Raw genomic sequence first — 21105 nt, 5'->3', positions numbered from 1 at the left:
TTCCTTCAAATAAAGCATGTCCACCAGTCTCCCAGCAATTAAAAATTGCTGTCCCTGCAAAGAATAGGCACTGCTTTGTTTAAAGGGCATGTTTTCATGGATATGGGGTTCTTGTATCTGTAAAATTAACTGGATGAACAGTTATGAGAATGAAGATGCTATATGACTACAACACACAAGGCTCGTGAAAAAGGTGAAAATGTTTTGTCTTTACGTATAATATCCAGCAGCCTACCAAGATGCTTAACACAAGAAAGCACAACTAAGAGAAAACTTAAAAATGTTTATTTTCTGTGTAGATACAATTGAATCCTGAAGACAATGTTCTTCACCTTTATATTTTCACCCCAAAGTACAGTAACCAGGTAAAGAACAAGGATAAGAAGTCTCCTTCAGTTACAGTTCTGTACCCCTCTAGCAATTTTCTTGATATACACATATCTGGCAAATCAACAAGGGTAAAAAAACAGTTGAGTTGACAGCAGATCATACAACAAAATGGAAGTAACTCAAAGGGCTGCACCTTGATATTTCATTAGCAATTTTAACAGTATTTCTATTAATAAATGTTTCTATCAACTGCAGTTATGGAAAGTAATGTTAATCACAGATTTAAATTAAAAATTACACATAACACGCTTTTTAAAGTTTTTATTGAATGTAGTACTTAAGCAATTTCATAAACAACTAAATCATAAAACTGTTCATGATGCTTCCAATCTTCTATTCCTCCATTTTTCCACATAGAACTTGAATGTCTCCTATAAACAGAGTGGAATAAACAAGTTCAACCTTGTTTCAACTGAAAAGTTACTAATTCTGAAAAAAGCCTTACGTCCTGACAAAATCTATTATTCTCTGTCATGCAAAACTAGATCTGTATTGAAGTCTGTATAATTAGGAGAAATACTAGAGAGAATGAATAAAAGGAAAAGGAAAACCTTGCCAAAAATGCATAATGAAGCTTCTATTACTAAATGCAATAATATAATCAATTTCATTTTTAAAATGAAAATACTTTTTAACTTCAATCTGCAATTGTGTCAAAAAAATTGAAACGCTTTTAAAGACCAAGTTGCATTAGAGAAAAATTGAACAGGGAAATCAGAAAATGAAACATCCCAGTGACCTAGAAAAAACACACTTTCACTAGCTACATATAAGAAATAGACATTCCAGGTTTTAAACTTGCTGTCCAAATAAAAATTCATATTATAAACTATGTAAAGCTTCAGAAAAAACCCACCATGGCCATTTAAAGGGTAAACCAAATATTTTGCGCCAAAACTTTCTCCAATTCTTTAAAAATTAGAAAAGAAAAGCATATTTATCATGAAGCAATATAGAGAAATGGTATATAGCCAGTCTTCACAGAATTACAGAACATTTTTTTAGAATTTAAAAAGCAGTGAGAAAATAGCAATAAAAAGTTTGCTTAGAGAATGAAAAATATAATGTCTTCAAAATTTGCTTAGCAAAAATGGTACTAACAGATTATTAATCAAAGGAATTATGCAATACTTTGTGTATTTAATATCATGCACACTGCTTGTCACCCCCAAGTATCATGTATCTGCACAGTTGCATAGGTATCTTGGCAGGGCTAGAAGCAAAGCTGCAATAGAAAAGCAATCCTTACAGCTCTAAAATTCCATCCTACTAGCACAGCAACTTATACTAGGCACAGAAGACTAATTAATGAAAACTAGAAGCCATTAATTGTTACTGAAGAACACATTCTACAAGCCTTTTCAAGTCCAATTGCTTAGATAAATGCCCCAAGGAGATTTGATAAAGGTACACCTGTAGATGAGTGCCTGACAAGAAGGAGGTAGTTTAAACATTGTAAGCCCCATGAGGTTTTATTTCCTCCAATCAAATCCAATGCAAGATTACCACAGCTCCCACAACACCCAGGACTTCATACATTACCTCCTTTGAGGAGTCTCTGCAGAGACCTAGTCCCTAGGTAATTATTCATGCAATTTGTTTTATTAATACTGAACACACACAACTTTGCAGATCTAGTTCTTAATTAGGAAATACTCACAGGGGGTTCAGTGAAAGGGACAGGCTCTCCTACTTTCTTCAGAAAGGTTGCTAAAGATTTCAAAGAGATCTCGTGCAGCTCTATATTCTTCGCTTTTGTTTTCTCATATGTGGCCTTTACAGAAGCAACATCCCGATCCAACTCTGAGAAAAAAAATACAACAGAAAACAGAACCCAAAAAATCTCAGTGGTTACTAGTTTCTCTTTCCACCTGTTTTCACTGATGCTTAACCACCGACTGCTGCTCAGCCATTTGCTTGAGAAGCATTGGGATGAAACTGAAGTGACCCCTGACAGTTTCACTGCTGCCTCCTGGGTCCTAGAAGCAGTACAACAGTTCCTAGCACCTTGCAAACATCAAGGAAGCTATCATGTCCAGTTAAATTCATACTGTTGCCTGGGAAGGAGAACACAAACACCTGCAGTATGGGAGCTGTCTCAGGTTTTACTTGCTCACATTCAGAAACATCATCGTTGCAACCATAGGAGCTATAAAAACAATGATTTACAAAGAAAAAAAAAAGCTTTGTGCAGAAATGGATAGCCTGTGTCCCTTTCTCATGAGAAAAAGCTTCCTTCCCACTCACATCTGGCAAGTGGCTGAGCTCCTTTTTGAATGTGGGAGGCTACTGCAAAACCTGCATGATATGACAGCTTAATGAAAGCATAGAAATCGTTAACTTTCTGCAACTTTAAATAGATTTATTGTATGGGAAACACCAACAAAAAGAACTAATACTTAGGTTGCATTTAATGGACCACACAGTCGTGACTTTACTTTTTTTCTAAAAGGTATACAGCAAAGGATTCTGCATCCCATCAGACTGAAGGAAAGCTAGCCCTGGCAGTGCATGTCATCTCAGGACAAGTACAGGAATAATGGTCCATTTATTTGTTCCATCATGGATGACTGACAGATGATCAAACTTCTTTCAGCTGTGATATATATATATTCTACTATATCTCTGCTAAACATAAACAATTATAATTTTATGTGCCCATTTTTCTGTTAAACAGCAATTAACAGTAGTTATAACAACACTGTAACGTTTCATAGCCTTTTCTAATTAAAAATAACAATGGCCTGAAAGGAGAATAATTTGTTCTCTCAAAAATTATGCTAATACAAAGTTGGATTTGGCTCAAAACAAGAAATCATGTTTGAAAGCTTACTAACTTTAAAATTAAAAAAAACCCCAAACAACAACAACAACAAACCACCAAAAAAACCCACAAAAAACAAACCAACTTTGATTTAGAAGACCTTATTTCTACCCCTCATGGCTAGAGTACAATCTAAGCTTCTCATTTTCTGTTGTGCTAAGTATTTTGCTGATGATCCCTTCAACAGGCAAATGATCAATGTCTCATACAGTAAGATGTAAGATGCTTGCACAGAATAACCTGGGAACATGTCTCTAGAACCTGCTAGGAGCCAGGCACATCTCTGCCTGAAGAGAGTGCAGCAAGCATCTGTTCATACAGAGTGTATCTTCACATGTTCAGTACACTAACCACTGTTTCAGGTACAGTAGAGCAAGTGACTGGTTCTCTGCAATCTCTTTATGAAACTGCTGTACCATCATGTAGTTAGGGAGGATAGTGAAAAACTTAGTTCACTTACAGAATTTTTACTGAGGTAAAAGCAGCAGAGGACTAATGACAGCACAAAGCAGCAAGTACTGGTGATAAAAGGGCAGTTTCTTGCTTTATAAAAACATTTTAAAAACTTAGGTTGCTGGGAGCCTGAACCTATCTGTTACAAGGCTAAACAATTTTGGTAGTGATTGCTCTTTGCAATGTTACTAAGCAAGCAGATTTTCTAAGTTAGATAACATATCATAGGACTTCTACAACTTGATTCAAATAAATAAGTTTGTATTCCTTTAACACCATATCTTGGATTTGTGTTTGAAGTGTTTTACCTAATCATTCCTATTTATCTCCTCTGCGATAGACTGGTGCACAAGGGCTTCCGTCCTTGTACTTTTTCGCTTGTAACATGTGAAAAGGATTTACTCCCTGTAATAAAACTGGGCAACAGTGTCAGAGTACATAAGGCAAAGGACTCCACAGCACAGAGATGCAAGCTTCCAACTGAGTGTTGCCATAGGAGCTTCATGCCTGATTTTTCAAGAGTGAGTCTTGCAAATAAACATACTTAAACAAAAAACTTTTTTTTAGAGGTGCTCACCTATGACTTCAGCTATAAAGAGAACTGATAAGTACTTCAACTATTTATGTAAATTCAAATGAAGGCATCTGGAATATTAACTTTGGCTGCATTATAAGATGCATAAATAATTTACACTAATAATAATAAGACAGTTTCGCATTACTGATAGAACAAATCACTTATGATTTCGAAACACACACACAAAAGGAACAAATATTACTACTTGATCTGGGGGGGAAAATAAAAAATCTAAATTAATTGTAAAAGCCATTCATTTCTACAGCATTTCCCCCCATGGGTTAGGATGGATTCTTTCTTATTCCATGAAGTCCCTACTTTAAATTCTAAGTAAAGGATTCACAGCTTGTGTCAGCTGGTTGCTCTTCCATCCTAACAGCTAGGACAGCATACAGACCCAACAGACTGAAACAAGAAAAACCTTAGATAAGCCCTGCACCTCTTTATGACTAACTGCAGAGCAAATAAGGGCTTGCATAACCTTTCTGAATGTCTCCAGAGCTCTTACTAAAACACTGTTCCAAGAAGAATTGCTTACCATAACATCTCAAAAGGTACCGGTACGCTGCTGCTGGATCGAGATGCTCAGGAATCAGTTCTAGAAGAGTCTCAATCCTCTTTGCCTGTGAGATTTAATACAGACAAAAAAAATAGGAACTTGAAATCTTAAAGAACAAAATAAAGTCACCAAATTCAGAACAGTGATTGCACATTTTTTAAATGAAATTAACTGTACTAGTAACAAAGAATGGACTGTGTGACTCAATGTATGTATAATAATTTCCTTCCCAAAATTTTGCAGATATGAAATAGTAAAAGAAATGAAGCACAAAATGCAATTAATGCAAAAAGGGTGTAAAAACCATACTCAAGAATCCTAAACATTAGTGTCTTTTTTTTTTTTTTTGGTAGGCAATTATTGTATAAATGAGAATATGGCCAGATTTCAACCAATTTAGGAAAACTGCAAAACACTCAGCATTCTTCATTGACCTAGAGGTCAATGGTAGCTATGATCAGTGCTTAAAAGGAGTCAGATCACTAACTAATGCGCTTAAATGAGAAACCTCCTTCCCTCAGCCTCTGATTGCAGTTTCAAAAGTTCTCATGCTTTAAATTAAAAGCAGTTTATTGAAATTAAGAACATCTTTATCACACACTACCAACTTTGATATGTTAGTAAAATTTCAGCTTGATGAGCTGGGAAACTTCAGTGTTTCTAGTTCCTTCTTATAGACACCAACCAAGAGTGTATATCATATCATATTTATCAACATCACTTCAACAGAAGAACTTTAAATCTATTAGTATCTAATGGCAATTTCCACATAACATAAATGTGCATTTGGCTCATTTGAAAAAAAAATATTTATTCTAGCTTGTGTGCAAGATATCTCCTGATGCTGCTCCTCTATGAAAGAGAAATCCATATCATTTTGCTTGAGTGCGTATTTCAGGGTTTTTTTGGTCGTCATGGTTTGATGTTGGGTTTGAGGGGTGGGGGGGGTGTTTGATTTTTTTAGTGTGTGCTAAGGCTTTTTTGTTTGCATTGGAGTTTTTTTCATGGCCTTTGGATTTGTATTTTATTGCTTTGGGGTTTTTTGTTGACTTTAAGAGGACCATTGGAAGAGGGAAGGATAGGAGTAAAGCAAGCACATAAATGACAGCATTTCAAATTACAGGGAATGCACACAAAGCCAGGAATCTAAACAGTTGCTCCAACTAGATACATAACTTCATAACAAGCAATATGAAATGTGTCTTTTAATGTAAACACAGAGGCATTTTATCATCAGAGAGAGGCTGAGGTTTTAACTTGAATTTGTATTCATACAATGTAGCCAATAAAATAAGGACTCTCAGGTTGTGATACTAAACTGGATAATGCAGCAAAACATTCTAAGCACAATGTTTGTAGGATATACAGTGTAACATGGAAAAGGCAGGAAATAACTGAAACAATAGAAAAATATTAAGTATACCCTCTTTTCCATCATGCTCCATAATGTAAACTCTTCTTTAAATATAACCAACTCTGCAAATTAACCTCCCTTCTCCCCAAGAAAACCAGTAAAGCAGTCAAGTGGGTTTAACAAGATTTAACAAAGGTGGATTAAACAGTATTTTGTGACATATAAAATTGTATACAAGAAAATATACTGTACCTGTCCAGGTTTAGATGCTGATCTAGCCATAAAACGCCCTAAAGTTCTTTTTTCCTGAACTATTGCATCCCACTTCTGAAGACAAAGAAATGATTAATGTAGCAGACATGAGAAGGTTACTGATAAACAAAATTACCAAGGTGAAAATTTCCAATTACAGATGCTTAACACAATGTATCAATATGATCTATTTACAAGGTAAATAATTGAATACTAATTTGACAAGAAAACCAAAATCCAACCACAGATCAAGTCCATTTCATGCACTTCTTAGCTAAACATTTTTAAAACTGTAAGTATAAAGTTTGTTTAAAACAATAGGGGAAAGAATTAAACTAATACTTCAATATACCACAAAAACCGAGGTTTAGGACTGCAAAAGAATGAAAAAGAGAAACACTGTTCCTCTCCAATTATACTGCCAAGCATTCACAAGTGAGCTAGGGATCATAAGGTTAATTATACATTTAATAAGGTGTCAGGGAGATAACTGCTCATTTCTTTATAAAAATTAAAATGTACAAAGCAAGTTCTCTTTAAAGTATAATTACCTACACTTATGCATACAAAGGACTGATTTCAATCTCTCTATTTTATAAAAGGCTTTAACTGCAATAGACAGGGTTTGAGAGAGAGAAGTTGAACTTAGAAAAGTTTGATACAGACCAGATAAAAATCAACAATCTATCTTACTTTAGGAACAAGGACAAAATAAAATACATGAGACAATATTTAGTGTATATTCCTCAAAGATGTCAGTCTTAAAACTCTTAATAATGCACATTGTGAGGTTTTTTTTTATTTTAATCAGATGCACGCTAGTAGCAAAAGGCACAGGAAAAAGAATATTGTGCATATGAAAACACATACCATGAATTTGCTATATTCACCTAGTATATGCAAACAAGAAATTTTGGGTTATGCCATGATGAGTATTCTGTGTAAGTAAAGTGGTTTACAAGCTCTTTAAGGTCCAGGTGAAAAGATGTGAAGGTTCATCCCTTCAGGCAAACAGACATGAAGTGGCTTTATGGTGCTAAACAGGGGCAAAACACTGATGAGAGAAACTTGCAATATTTTATTACCATTTCCAACCATTCTCGCCTACTGCCAGTAACTGCTCTGAGGAAAGAGTCTAGTTTGAGAAATGTTACCCACAGCTCCCTTTCATGCTGAAATAATCCCTTCTGACTCTCATCACCAAAAGCTTTCTCCCTCCAGACAGTAGCAGACACTGCTGCTGTTTCATAAACTTTTAAATAGACTCCTAGATGCTTTCTGAAAGCAAGGATACATCCATGTATATACAAATATTTTTGATAAAAAGCAAAATAGTTACTTTAGATTGCTGCTTACTTTCCAAAATATAACAATGGAGAGTGATTATTCCTCTCCTCCAGTTAGTGAATTCTTATTAGTGGAAATCCTTCATCCACATAGCAGTCACAAGTGTTGAACACAGCTCAAAGTTTTTCCTGAGCCATAAAACCCCCTATTTTTCTCCTAGACACAAGTTCCAACCCAACCTTACCTGTAAATATCCACTTATAACAAGGTATTTTTAAACTGTTCATTAAGATACAAGGTATACAATGTTATTTCAAGTATGCTATAGAGCCATGAATTTAATTCTAACAGTTGGATGCTGTTATAACAAGTTTCAGGAATATATGCATGGGTATTATTACATGTTCTGGAAAACTTTGGGATTAGTATGATTTTACTTAAAAATGAAAAAACCCTTATCTTCACAAAAGCAAAAAATCGTACCCAATTTTCATTTACTCATTCCATGTCAATCAAAGAGCAATCAACAAACCAGGAAGAGTGAAGTAACTTGAGAATCTTTCTGCATTTTGATGTTTCAAGCTATATAGCCAGAGGGTTTTATGGCAAAAATGTAGTCTCCTTTTCATTTAATATTCAGAAGACCAGTTAGGCAAAACACTAGAGAAGTAAGGGAATTACAAGTAATACACCCTCACACTGTAGCAGAAGTAACACAAAAGCTTTGCTGGTATTGCCTTGGAACATCATAAAATATTCCATTGATGAAGCAGAGCTTTGACGGTTTAAAATACTTAGGATCTGGTGAGTAGCATGCACTATCAGGAGATAAGAGGCCTTGATTTGAGGCAGGAGCCTATGCACACATCAGTCTGACTACTGGACTGTCACCTGCTTGGATGAACCTACTGACAGAGCCTGTTTCCAGCACCCACAGCTCATCCCACCTCTTGCTTGGCTTGTCTTTAGCTCTGCACAAATGGCACAAATGCAGCTGTCTCAATTCCTAACTCGGCTGAGACTGTGACCCAGAGACCAACATTTGGGTTTTAATGCATCTGTGACACTCAAAGAGAAAAATTCAGCTCTCAATAAACCTTGAATGCAATATATACAATATTATAGCAACCAAGTGAAGGAAAGTCCATGACAAGTAATCACTGCCTGCTTCTGTGTTGCAAATTCTACAGCTGTAAGATACCATGTTGATAGCACTTAAGAAATTAGGTGGGAAGTTGCAAGGAAATAGCTTGCAAAACAACTGACATCTAACAGAAAACCTGGAGAAAAGTATTTGCAATATGGAAATACTTCCTTTATTTCCTTCATGTTATTGGAAGACAAAAATTACCCGACTCTAGCAATGCACTACTACTCTCAGTATTGAGCACGAGCTCATTATTTAGTCCAAAGTGTGCACTGCTATTCACACTGTAATTCAAATGCTTCCCAGTAGCAGCCTATGCTGCACAACACCTCTTTCTGACAATTTCTCAGTTAACCTTTGAAGAGCTCTAAGCATTTCTGTGCCTCTTGTTATGTCATTACCTGTATCAACGATCTGGCATCATCCACTCTGTCTGCACTGATATACTGAAGGAAAAGATCTGTGACAGGTCTGTAAATTCCAAACTGACTGGCCAGTCTTTCTGCCATCGCACCAACTGCAAAATGATGGGTACATAAGGAAAATCTTTGATTGAAAAATCGTTTTTGTAAACTTCACAGGCATGATTTATGCTGACTGAGCAGGTTTTATGTGTAATAGCTCTTTCGTAACACCTCTGTCGAGTCAGAATATTTAAATATCATTGTAATTAACTTACATTTTTCCAAAGCTGGTTCTAATCCTTCCTCAGACACCATTCTTAACAAATAGGAAATACTTTTGACAGCTTGATCAGGATTCTGTGTGCCAGAGATAAGCAGAGGCTCAAGGTACTTCACAGCAGCATCAAGGTCATTGCTAGGAAAAGAGATTGAACTGGCTCAGTTTCTGAAATCAAGATTTCTAAAGCTAAAGAAGCAATTACAATGAAGTTTCTGTTTTCTACATCAAGCTTGTATTTACCAGGAATAGTTGATGAAAAAACATGGACCAAAAAAAATTTATTCACTCAGATATTGTAAAAGTGAAATAATTTATGACCAAATGAATAAATCAATTAATAATTAATTTTTAATGGCCTTTGACCTGTACAGAGTTTAGGTATTTTGGACACACTTTCTTCCTCATTAAGAAGAGTCCAGCTTGCTGCATTAGGAAAATACATCCTCCAAATCTAGAAGGCAAAATCTAAATATTAACAGAGAGTATCTGCATAATTGATGCATGCAACTTAAGTATCTTTATGCAATGCAATTAATTATTTACTTGATTTTTCCTATGCCTGCTTTTTTGGATGCAAAAGACAATATGAAATGTCATTTGGTCATTACATCTAAATGCTTTTAATCTTAAGGCTTTAATATAGCAAATGCTAATAAAATCATGCAAGAAGTATTCACCCAAGTGCAAACTCTACTTCCAGCATTCTAAAAAGTTCAAATGAAAACATCTCTTACCAGTCCACTCTAAAACCTAATTAAATTGAAAAAGAAAACTGAGCACAATGGATGCTTTTAGGTGAAGCAGAAATGCGGCACATGTGAAAGCTATTAAAAATGCTTTGAAAACTGAATCAGAAACATGGGTCTACCAATAAATGAACATTGTATTATAAATATCTGTAAGAATCTGTTTTTCAAAGTTATAAAGGTACAGATGGCAAGGTATTTAAGAATATATAGGATGTGTATTATTTACACTGCTCAATCTTTCCATACATCAAGGTAGTTTTGGTATAGGAAAAGTTGATGCTCTACCTGCATACAACATTAAGAAGACTTTAATGCTTCACAGCTATTATCCCAGTACTTCATTAAATTTTCAATCCCAAATTTGTTTGGAAGACAATACCAGAACAGAACTGCACGCTACACTCAACTAGAATTTTAACATCTGGGACAGGGTAAAAATGGAAACAGAATGAAATGGATAATGCAAGAGATTTCCCAGCACTCTGCAGAAAAGAATTAAAGTACACATCCCTAGAAATACTTACCTTTTAGTATGAGCCAATGCAATTGCATTAGGTATTATTGAGTCAGATAAACCAAGTGATTTTGTGATGTCCCCCAGGATGTTTTTGAGTACTTGCAGGTTCTTTACATCTCCTTTTATTGCCAGGGCCTGAATGAGAGCAGTAACTGCTGGTCTAGAAGGCAACATGCCACTGTCAAGCATTCCTTTTAAAACAGCCAAGGCATCTAATAATGGTGAAGAAATAAGGGAACCAGAAATCAGACTTCAGTTCAGAAAGCACCATGCTGCTGGTATCATTAATCCTACCCTTTTAAAAATATGTACAGGTAAAAAAATTCAAGCCCTGCAATCACTATAGTGAATTCTAATTTGAATATATATAGACGAATAAAAACTTGCAACAATAATTTAGGTTGAAAGGCTGTAATATATCATATTAAGAAGTATTAAGCTACTTTCAACACTGAAGCAATTTGTTTGTAACCAGCTCAAGGAAAGCAGGTGTGCCATAAATATCCTCTCTTATTTTAAAGTCCTGACTCTTTTCTTCACCAAACTGCAATCAATTTTCTTCACTAAAATCCAAAAATGTTGTATATTTAAGAATAAATATAGCTTGAAAATGTAGTTCATTATAAAAACTGCTTAAGTATAATACTGAGATTTCTCCTTTTAAATGTGCATGAAAGCTGTGTTTCCCAAAACTTAATTTTTAAATAGAACTATGGGACACAAGTCTCCTTGCAAGATCAAAAACTGAGAACTCAACCCTTACCTCAGGAACCTCCTAAGATTATAGCAATTACATATGTTAAAAACACACAAGGTCAATCTCCTGTCCATCTGCCACAAATTCCCCAAACCCACAGCTGATGAAGTCACCCTCATTTCTCCAAGCAGAATTCTTGTCAATTTATGTTATCCATGAGCAAACACACAGAGAAAGACATGCCCCTCAGGTAAAAAATCTCTTATTCCTTACCAGCACAGGCAGGATTAATCACAGATGATAATTATAATACCAAGGGATAACACTTCTAGCATAGTATACACCCACATGAACTCCACAGCACTGCCATTCCAATTCAATATGCAGGTACTGCAGAAACCAAGTACTACCCTTTACATGATAGGAAGCAAAAACATCCTGTATGCTTAGCCTTCCCTCACAGGAAATTTTTTTTCTGCCCCACATTCTTCTTTTTAGGGAAAAAAGGAGCAATATGGGGAGGGGCAAGGTTCACAACATTTAAAAAGCAATCTCAGAACTCATGCCAAGTGCAAATTCTCTCCTAACTAGGTGTGGACCTCTCTCTAGCAGAGTACAGCCAGCATTCTCAAGGAAAGAGAAAGATCTGAAAGCTACAGATGTGCAACACTACTGCAAGAAGTTAGGTACTAATATTTTTGTGGATAATTCTGCAGCTTACCTATATGCTTGTGAAAATCAATCATGCATTTTTCAAAAAACTCTCCTATCAACTCTGAAAATTTCCTACCATGAAACTCAAATTCTGACTCTTTAGAGTAAGCTGGTTTTTACCATGTTCTTGCTAGAAGTATTAGAGCTCTTAGGACTATACTTAGGAGCCTCCATAAAACCGTTTAACTGTACCACATTACACAGCAAAGAATGTTGATGAACTAAATGAGGTATGTAAGTGGTAAAGCAAGCAAGTTTTACATAAGTGAAAGCTACAGGATGTAGGTCAAATGGAGCTCACCAACAAAAGACTACAAGAACACCATGCCCAAAAATGTTTTGGGTGACATATCAGCCTTAGAAAATGACCACTATGACTGAAATACTTAGTAGCTTGCATTTTCAAGGCTTCATTTAGACAAAGGCAAGTAGTAATCTCTCAAATGAAAACAGAAACAAGGATTAAGTGTGACTATCAACAGAATTGTCAGATAAAGCTTGTTCAATGCACAAGATAAAATAAAACATAATTTTGCAAAACAATGTAATTCCACAGACTTGAGAAACTTTGCATTGTGCAAAAAGTAAGATTTTTAGAGTACAGCAAGGAAGAGAGTTGACATGACAGAGAATTTAGTATGCTAGCTAAAATAAACCCATACAGCTAGTGCAATAGACTGGCAGGATATAGAAACATCACTGATGTTCTGAGGAAGGGAAGAATTTTGGTGTGCAGTACTCAGGAAGAGCTGGTAAAATTCATGGCATATTGGAGAAGATTTATAAGAATAAAATCAGACAGGAAAGTCAGCTGAAGGCCTTGAAAGCTGGTAAAAAAAATCTGCCAAGAGCAAAAGAAGCAATGGCATTCACCACAAATACTGCAGTGGTTGACACCTGCCAATGACATGAAACTGGAGAATGACTGAGGAAGAAGACAAGTTTATCAACCACAGAAAAGCAAAGAGTACAAGTGAGAAGATACGTCTAAATGGTCATCTTGAGTATTTTAATGTAGCTGAGGTTACATGGTATGGGTTATTACCACAGCTATGTGTGATGGAATGAAAAAAATGAAATGATGGCACAATCAAAAATGGATTTTCTGTTAGGCCTTATAAACTCTGTTCAAATAATACACTTATTTGGTACATAGTTGCCTTAATGCCTAAAGGTACTGACAAAAATATGTACCAACACTGTACTTAAGACTTGCATGGAGACAAAAGACATTACCCTGCATGTACAACCACCTGCATGCAGAGTTTTCCTCTCTCCCAAGAGTTCTACAGCCCAACTAAATAAGTAAGATGCAGCACTGTGGACCAAATCTCCAGGCTGCAAAGCAGCCAATGCTGAGAACTAAAATAAAACAACTGTAAACTTTATGTACCATCTTGTTGAGTACACCTACGTACTCTTCAGCCACCATTTTCCTCACTATCATCATTGTTGCATTAAAATGAAAACCAAACAGAGTATTTTGTTACTGTTGGTATTGAGAACTATTAAAAAGTATTTGATTAAGTTTTTAAATCAATATTATAATCATTTAGTTCACAATCACGCACATTTAACAGTCAATTTAACTCATCTGGTATCTCACACAACCAACACAATATGCAAGAAACAACTGCTGGGAATTGTTTCAGATGCTCTAAAGTATGTTAATTTCCAAAGCAAAATGACTTGTGCTGTGAATTTTAACGCACTTGAAAGCCTGTACTTTCTCTCGTTCTGGAGCACAAATTTTGCATGTCTGAAGAGCTGTGATTCATCTTAAGAAAACCCATCTTGTGTTAAATGGAATGGAAACTGGACTAAGTGGTCAAATGACAAGTACATTCATATTCAAGCTGTATTATAAATGCATGTACAGTAATTTACGTCTCTCAGCTACCACAAAAGGCTCTTGATAAGCAGGTAATTTGCTAAATGGACTCCTTTATCCAAGTATTCGAAGGGCGTTACAAGAAAAATCTGCAGAGGCATTAATGTGACGTAAAGGTCAAGCATTGTGACATACCTTTCAAATAATCCCGCCTAACTTGCGATATGATGAGGAGGCTGCTGGCAGCACTGTTCAGTGTGAAGCCCTTGATGTGGGTCTCAGCACTAAAAGAAGCAGACATTTAGAAAGGAATTACTGACATGCTTCTGATACGATAATAAATGGTTGAGCACCAAGGTGAAATTATAAAAACTACTGTTCGTATGTTAAAAATATTGCTGCAAAATATCGACCTGGAGACAGCTTTTGTGTTATCCTGTCAATGGTTATAGAAGGATAATTTTTTTTTGCATTCTGACAGATGACAAAGTTGGAAGTGAGCAACAAAAGAAACAAAGTACAAGATTTTTTTTAAACAATCGGTTCAGATTCTTGAATGCTGACATATTAGATGACTAAAATAACTGCATGCCCTGCATTGTTCTGTTGTATCCTAAGCTGGATACTTTTTCTTCTTTTTTCAATAGTCACCATAATTATAAAATATAAAACTATTCTTTCAGCAATAAAAATGAAACATTTATTTTCAGCACTGTATATTTTAAACATAAACTAAAGCATATTATGAACTAACACCATATCATTTGGTTGATTAATTTTCAAATTTCTGTCATCTAGATGTATACAGGTTTTAAAGTGAACATCCTACATTTGCTGCCTTAGCCACATTAAAATTGTATTTCGCTTATCAATTCCTTGTCTCCTGTAATATAAAACTTCATGTATGTACAGCAAAGACAGCCTTTACTTTAGCAACCCCGCTAAAGCTTTTGTAACATTCTGGAAATTAGTCAAGAGAGACTAACCAGCAATCACATTGGTCTTATACTACAAAATGTTCCTGCTCCTAAATGACATACAGCCAAGCCCCGTTTTTAATATAGAAGGATAACTTTACAAATGTTCATTTCTAGATTACAAAATCTCTACAGAGCAAAGGGGGGCATTGCCATTTACCATATCAGCAATCAAGATAAACCTCACTGATCATCTTGTGGCAAACAACTGAGCAGCCTACCTACTTGAATTTAGGGGCTGAGCGGATTGGGAGGTAAGCAGGGTCATTGCTAAATTGTTCTCCTCAATCCCAAGAAAATCCTTCACATTGCACACAATATGACTATCCTCTCAGTCACTTTCAGCCTCCCAGGCTCACAAATGCAGTCACTGGACTCGGGATTTTCTTCCTCTCCCAACCAATCCCCTTAATCCCTGGCTAAGCACCCACTGCTCAGTTCCGCCTTTTTTTTTTCCCTTTGTCCCATCTGTCAAAGCCCTTAAGTCAACAATTCATGCATGAGACTGTAAATTACATATAACAAAGGATTTACTTTCTCCAATCTTCAGTGTGATTAAATAGATGTTAGCTACTATTACAGAACTAATCCATCATTCCAATACTCCTAAATTTCTATTTAAAACTTCTTGGACTAAATGCAGCAAATATTCCTCAAAACAGTTCTAGAATGAGAAAGCAACTACAATTGGGTTGACCAACAGGTCAGTAATGTTCTGGGATGTCTGGTGTTTGTTTCTTTCAAAGCCAGTGTAGGAATGCTATTTACTTCTCCCACACTGCTTTCTCGTGGAAGTTTTTCAGTTCTGGTAACAGGGGGGCATTTTGAAGTTATCGGATGTTTTTAAATTACAAAAAAATTAGTTATTTTGTTGCCTATGCTAATGTGCACAGAAAGACTATCTATGTACTCTTTACCTTTCAAATTTGGCTTCAAACAGCAAAACGAGTAATATGTATCTCAATGACGGTAGCTTTCCTGTGTTTTATGAAAATGTTAGGAGCTGCACAAGTTTCAGGCCACTGCGCACATTTAGGCTTTGTAGGAGTTCTCTTTTTTGTATGAGGCTGGAAAAATGCTGAAGCATCTAGAAACGTGTGCTAAATACAGATTTGTTATTTCTCAATCACAGGCACACACACAATCACTTCCGCTATTTCAGTGAATTACTTACAACTTCAAAAGTTTTAAAAATACTTAAAATAAGCATCATTTTGTTATTAGGAAAAAAGCCACACAGATGTGCCATGAGCATGACCAATATGAAGCATTTTCTATCTTGATGCAACAGTAAGCTGTCAGAAGCTTCTCAGATGGTCATTATTTGGCATCTCTATGCTACGAGATGGAGCAGGAGAGTTGTGAAAAGCACCAGGGTTATGATCATAGCTGGCTTCGACCAGTAACCAAGAAGAAAATCTCTTATAAAATCCTATTACTTTACTCCTAAATGTCTCAAACTTCAGAGGCTTAACACATCTCTGACCTTTTCAGTCTTCAATCAAATTATTTTTTCCCTGAATTTTCAATTTACGTACTAAAACACCTATCTAAAGTGACAGTTTTGAATCCTTGAAATACTAGGAACAAAACACTAACTTCTTTCTTCTCTTTCAATCTGCAAATCACTGCTGGTATTATGCACTGCTTTGTACATCTTCCTTGCTAGTGTGTTTGAGCTGTAGAGCAGGGAAGCAGCAGATCCATATACAAATCTTTAGCATATTTGGCACAATCTTCAGCTTGAAATATTCAAGCTTCTTCCCTGAAGAACCTTCCAACACATCTTTAGATACTTGACTATTTTCTCTGAAACAAACTACCTAAATTTTATCAACATTCTTTGTACTCCCTAAAACACCTCCCCTGCATCTTCTATTTGCAAAAATTTATCAGTTACTTGCATTACAGGGAGATCAATTTGATAAACTGATTTAGTTTTCCCTTGATACAAGCCATATATCCTGCAGGCACAAACATTACTTGTTATAAAGCCCAGTGGCTGAGAGCTATTTGAAAAAGTACTATTTGTTCTTCTGAATGCAGAACTCAAACATTTTTTCAATGAAAGACATTTCTCCAGTCTAAACACTTTTAAAGAAAACATTTAAATAATCAGAATCATCTTACACTAGACTGTTCCTGGATATCAGAAACTAAGCTGGTTCTAAATATTTTTTTTATTTTTAGATTAGGTAATTCACCTACAGGCACCTTCAAATCCACTGTATTCATTCAGTGAGCACATTTGATGACGATCACCAGTCTTGTTTCAGTTCAATAAATTGAAAGACTTAAAACCCTTAAACTTAAATTCCTGTTCTTCTGAACTCTACATTGACAAGTCACAACACTTTAAAGCCTATAACCTGACCAGGACACACGTTACAGGCAATAATTAAAGCAAGTGCCATACCATACAACTCACTAAAAGTTAATTCAATTCCTTTCCTTCTAGTAATTCATGACAGCAGGTTGGATTTATTTCAGAAGTGTGAGAGCTGGATCTAAGGTTTATGGTCATCTCCTAGCCACTGGCATCATAGTCAAACGTACCATTTTGCATTTGGCAGGCAGCCAGCTGCCAGGGAGTGTGGGCAGGGTATGACAGCAGCAGGGACGGGCATTCAGGGGAAGGCTCATGGGCAGTTAAGTGAAGGAACCTTGTCTGTTTGGATATTGCTCTAAAGAGGAAAAGGCAGACTGCCAGAAGGGTAGACTTTCAGCTCTTATGCCAAGTACATTTGTTCAGATTGTTATTTGAAATGAGTTATTAGCAGTACACACTGTCACTCTAGTACCTTTTTAAAAATGTGGCATATCACCCTATGAAACAATGGTGTATTTCTTACCCCAGCTCCCAATCACTAGTCATGACCTGTTTTCCCATTAAAAGATAAGGACTCACCTGAAAATGATCCAGAAATGACTTAACCCTTTTCTTTGAGCCAATAAAAATCCCCCAAACAAAGAAAAGCCTTACATGCGTTTCACATCAAGGGCTTCATCAAGACAATTCTGTGCTAACAACGCTTTTACAAGGATGTCACAGGAACGATAATGAGACTCATCCTTCCTCATTCTCCTGAAAATATTGTAGGCCTCTAAAAAAGAGTAAGAAAGCCAAAAGGAAATGTCATACCGCAAGAATGTTGATAACAGAAAGCAATCACCTATTCAACAAAAAAGGTCCATCTTAAATCTATATATTCTTTGCTTACATCCTTAAGCCCAGAGCTGCAGATCACAGCTAGCTGAAAACTGCCTGCATACAAACAACCAACACACATTTCTACAGGAGAAAAACTTTGCTACTGCTCTTCCTTTATATGTGGCTGTTACTTCAATATCAACGTAGCTGGTTAGAAGGGGAAGACTCAGGAATTTTAAAGCAACACCTAATTCTGGGGTATATAGTTACAGTGTCTGGTGCATGATCACAACAGCATCTAACAAATAATATAGGAGGCGATTCCAATATGGGGAGAACAAATTATTTGGCTATGACAAGATTTATACAAAACATACAATTTACAAATATACAGATATTTAGCAAGTAAACTACACTGCATTTGTTTGACTGATTAACAGTTTTATTTCATGCATTCACAATAACTGTCAGTGTATGAAAAGATGTTACCAAAAAGGGGGGAAAAAAATGATAAGCACAGTTTTCAGTCATTTATTTTTCAGAAACAAGATTATGCAGCTATAAACATGCAGCTAGAACTGCCATCCATGCTGTAACATATGCTACAAAGCTGTGTTAAGAACCACAAATGATCTCTTACACTGAAACCGTGACTGCACGATTCTTTTAATGATTCATGAAATAATCCTTTTGCTAATTCACATCACAGCCACAATAACCTTTTAAAACTTATCAGAAATAGTTGGACTATCACCACAAATTTCACAGCTAAGCATTAAGCTTTTTTCTTCTACTTTGAAACTAAAGAGGAAGACAACTCATTTGAATCTAAATGTCAGAAGAAGCATCACACTAATTGCACTTAGTACAATGTGTTATGGAATTTTCATCAAAATTGTTGGTATGCCTTTCAGTTTTGCCTCTTAAACTTCTACAGCCAAAATTATATGCAAAAACCTCCAGAAATGTAGGCACAGAAATGGCTATGCATAAAATTTATTTACATCACACAGACACCTACGAAAAATTAGTAATTAGAATTACCATGGCCATTCATAATCTATTTTGTATGCTTGAAACTTTGTTAAATATATATATATGAATAGAGATAAAGGGTAACATCCTCGTAAAAATTAAATTCAATTCTGTGCACTTGATTTTCATGTATACAAGAGTTTGACATGAGAGTCTGACATGACAAGAATGATTGCACTGCCAAGCAAAAGAGCAATGAAGCAACAATAGGACCACATAAGAAAGGTCCTGAAATCCTCCACCACTTTTACTAGAGGTCTGAAGTTAGTTTGGGCTGCAGCAATGTGATGAACTCTCTTGCATGCTCAGATGCTGACTACCAGCATTCATAGTGTTCAAGTTGAAATTCAGTGGGAAGACATTTTTTCTTCCACTGCTCTGAAATCTGAGGTACCAGTAGACCAGCAGCTACATTCAACAAGAACAATACCCCTCTGACTGGTATAACCTGCTACAAATGCAACCAATAATTTACAAAAATAAAGCTGACTGGTGATAGGTTTGGCCTTTCTGCTCATAAATGTCTGTCTGAATTCTATTTTTTTTTAAGGCCAAAAAATCCTTATGTTTAGAAACTCCTACAAAAGCTCTGCTGTCTTCAGACTGAACTAGGACTTCGCCCTGTGAAATACTACTTTGATCAGATGGGTACAGAAATGGACCTTGCAACTAGTAATCATGATGTCAAGTATATGCTACCATCAATTATCACAGTCCACAAGATGTAAAATCTCCTTCTACATTGAAATATATTTAACTTTAATTTTTTTTGTAATAATAAGTTTAATGAAAAATTAAAAATATTTCCATCAATTTTTTGTGTATGTCAGTCCTAGGCTTGCAATGATCATCCTATTCAGATTGTTTTCTTAACTTCATTTTACATCTCTACAAGAAGCATGTTTGATCAATCTTGAATTGAGACATATGCCTGATCAGGTATTATCAGCTTATTACTTCTTCAGATGGCATCTAAAATTATTAAAATATATTCGCATTCAAAAGAGAAATTTCTCGGTTTCAAAATCATATTGTGTTATACCAGCTATTTCAAGTAGGAAGATTTGTTAGAAAAGTGACAACTTGCCAAGAAAGTCTCAGTTCTCAAGACAGTCAAATCTGTTTCAGCAATTGTGACTGCTTGGGATATGTGTTACATGATCCCCTAGAGTCAAGTTCTCACACTGAAGAATCAAGACAAAGATGAAAATATGACTTTGCATAAATCAAGCACTTTGGAGAACAGATTATCAAAACGTGTCAGGCTTGGAAAGTTCATTGAATAGTTACATAACTAGATTGAGTTCATCTTTTTCCCATCAAAAAGCTGCCCTATTACATTCACACCAAAATTACATTGTACCGTTATATAAAAAGAAGCAACAACTTAGTCTTTTTAGCTTTTTTTAAGGCCAAGAGAACAGCTTTCCAAAAAGACAAACTGTTTTCCAACATAGTTGGAACATGTTTTTCCCCCTTCATTCCCAATAGCTCCAGACCACCTTCTCTCAAACATCACACCTTTAAATAAAAGAATATCCAGAAGTGATTCACTGCTAAATTTAATATCTGAAGTCACCACAGAAATTATATTTTATATCTTTGTTGTAAACTACTCTCCCTGTAAAGTCTAAGGCATATTTATTTTGTTTCCTCTTGCTCACCACTTGATCATTTATGATACCAAAGGCACAGGACACTTTCTAGTGAAAGTGTCATGAAGTGCATTCCCTTGATTTCATGTGATTTTCAATGAAAGTATTTCTGCATTTCTCATTTTCTGACTATATCCAACAGTTACCAGCATGAAGAATTTCCTGAAAACATAATGTCTGCCATAATACACGATTCTTAATTTCATATACATAACATGGTATTGCACTCCCAGTATGCACAATGTCCAGACT

At 35.7% G+C, this 21105-nt stretch overlaps 1 protein-coding gene across 1 annotated transcript in view; it reads right to left on the bottom strand.

The window, feature by feature from the left end:
* Positions 1-351: 351 nt before the first annotated feature.
* LRPPRC (leucine rich pentatricopeptide repeat containing) overlaps positions 352-21105 on the bottom strand; it is a 158397-nt gene continuing 137643 nt past the window's right edge. The window contains exons 34-42 of the mRNA XM_062489024.1: positions 17996-18116; positions 14231-14319; positions 10801-11005; positions 9523-9662; positions 9245-9360; positions 6410-6484; positions 4783-4867; positions 2051-2193; positions 352-761 (exon numbers count right to left, since the gene is read on the bottom strand). Coding sequence (XP_062345008.1) covers positions 705-761; positions 2051-2193; positions 4783-4867; positions 6410-6484; positions 9245-9360; positions 9523-9662; positions 10801-11005; positions 14231-14319; positions 17996-18116 — 1031 coding nt within the window. The 3' untranslated portion in view covers positions 352-704. The remainder of the gene's footprint in view (positions 762-2050; positions 2194-4782; positions 4868-6409; positions 6485-9244; positions 9361-9522; positions 9663-10800; positions 11006-14230; positions 14320-17995; positions 18117-21105) is intronic.

Source organism: Cinclus cinclus, chromosome 3, assembly GCF_963662255.1.
Source record: "Cinclus cinclus chromosome 3, bCinCin1.1, whole genome shotgun sequence".
NCBI lineage: Eukaryota > Metazoa > Chordata > Aves > Passeriformes > Cinclidae > Cinclus > Cinclus cinclus.
The sequence above is the reverse complement of the archived record's forward strand: the minus strand, read 5'-3'. Positions and strand labels throughout refer to the sequence as shown.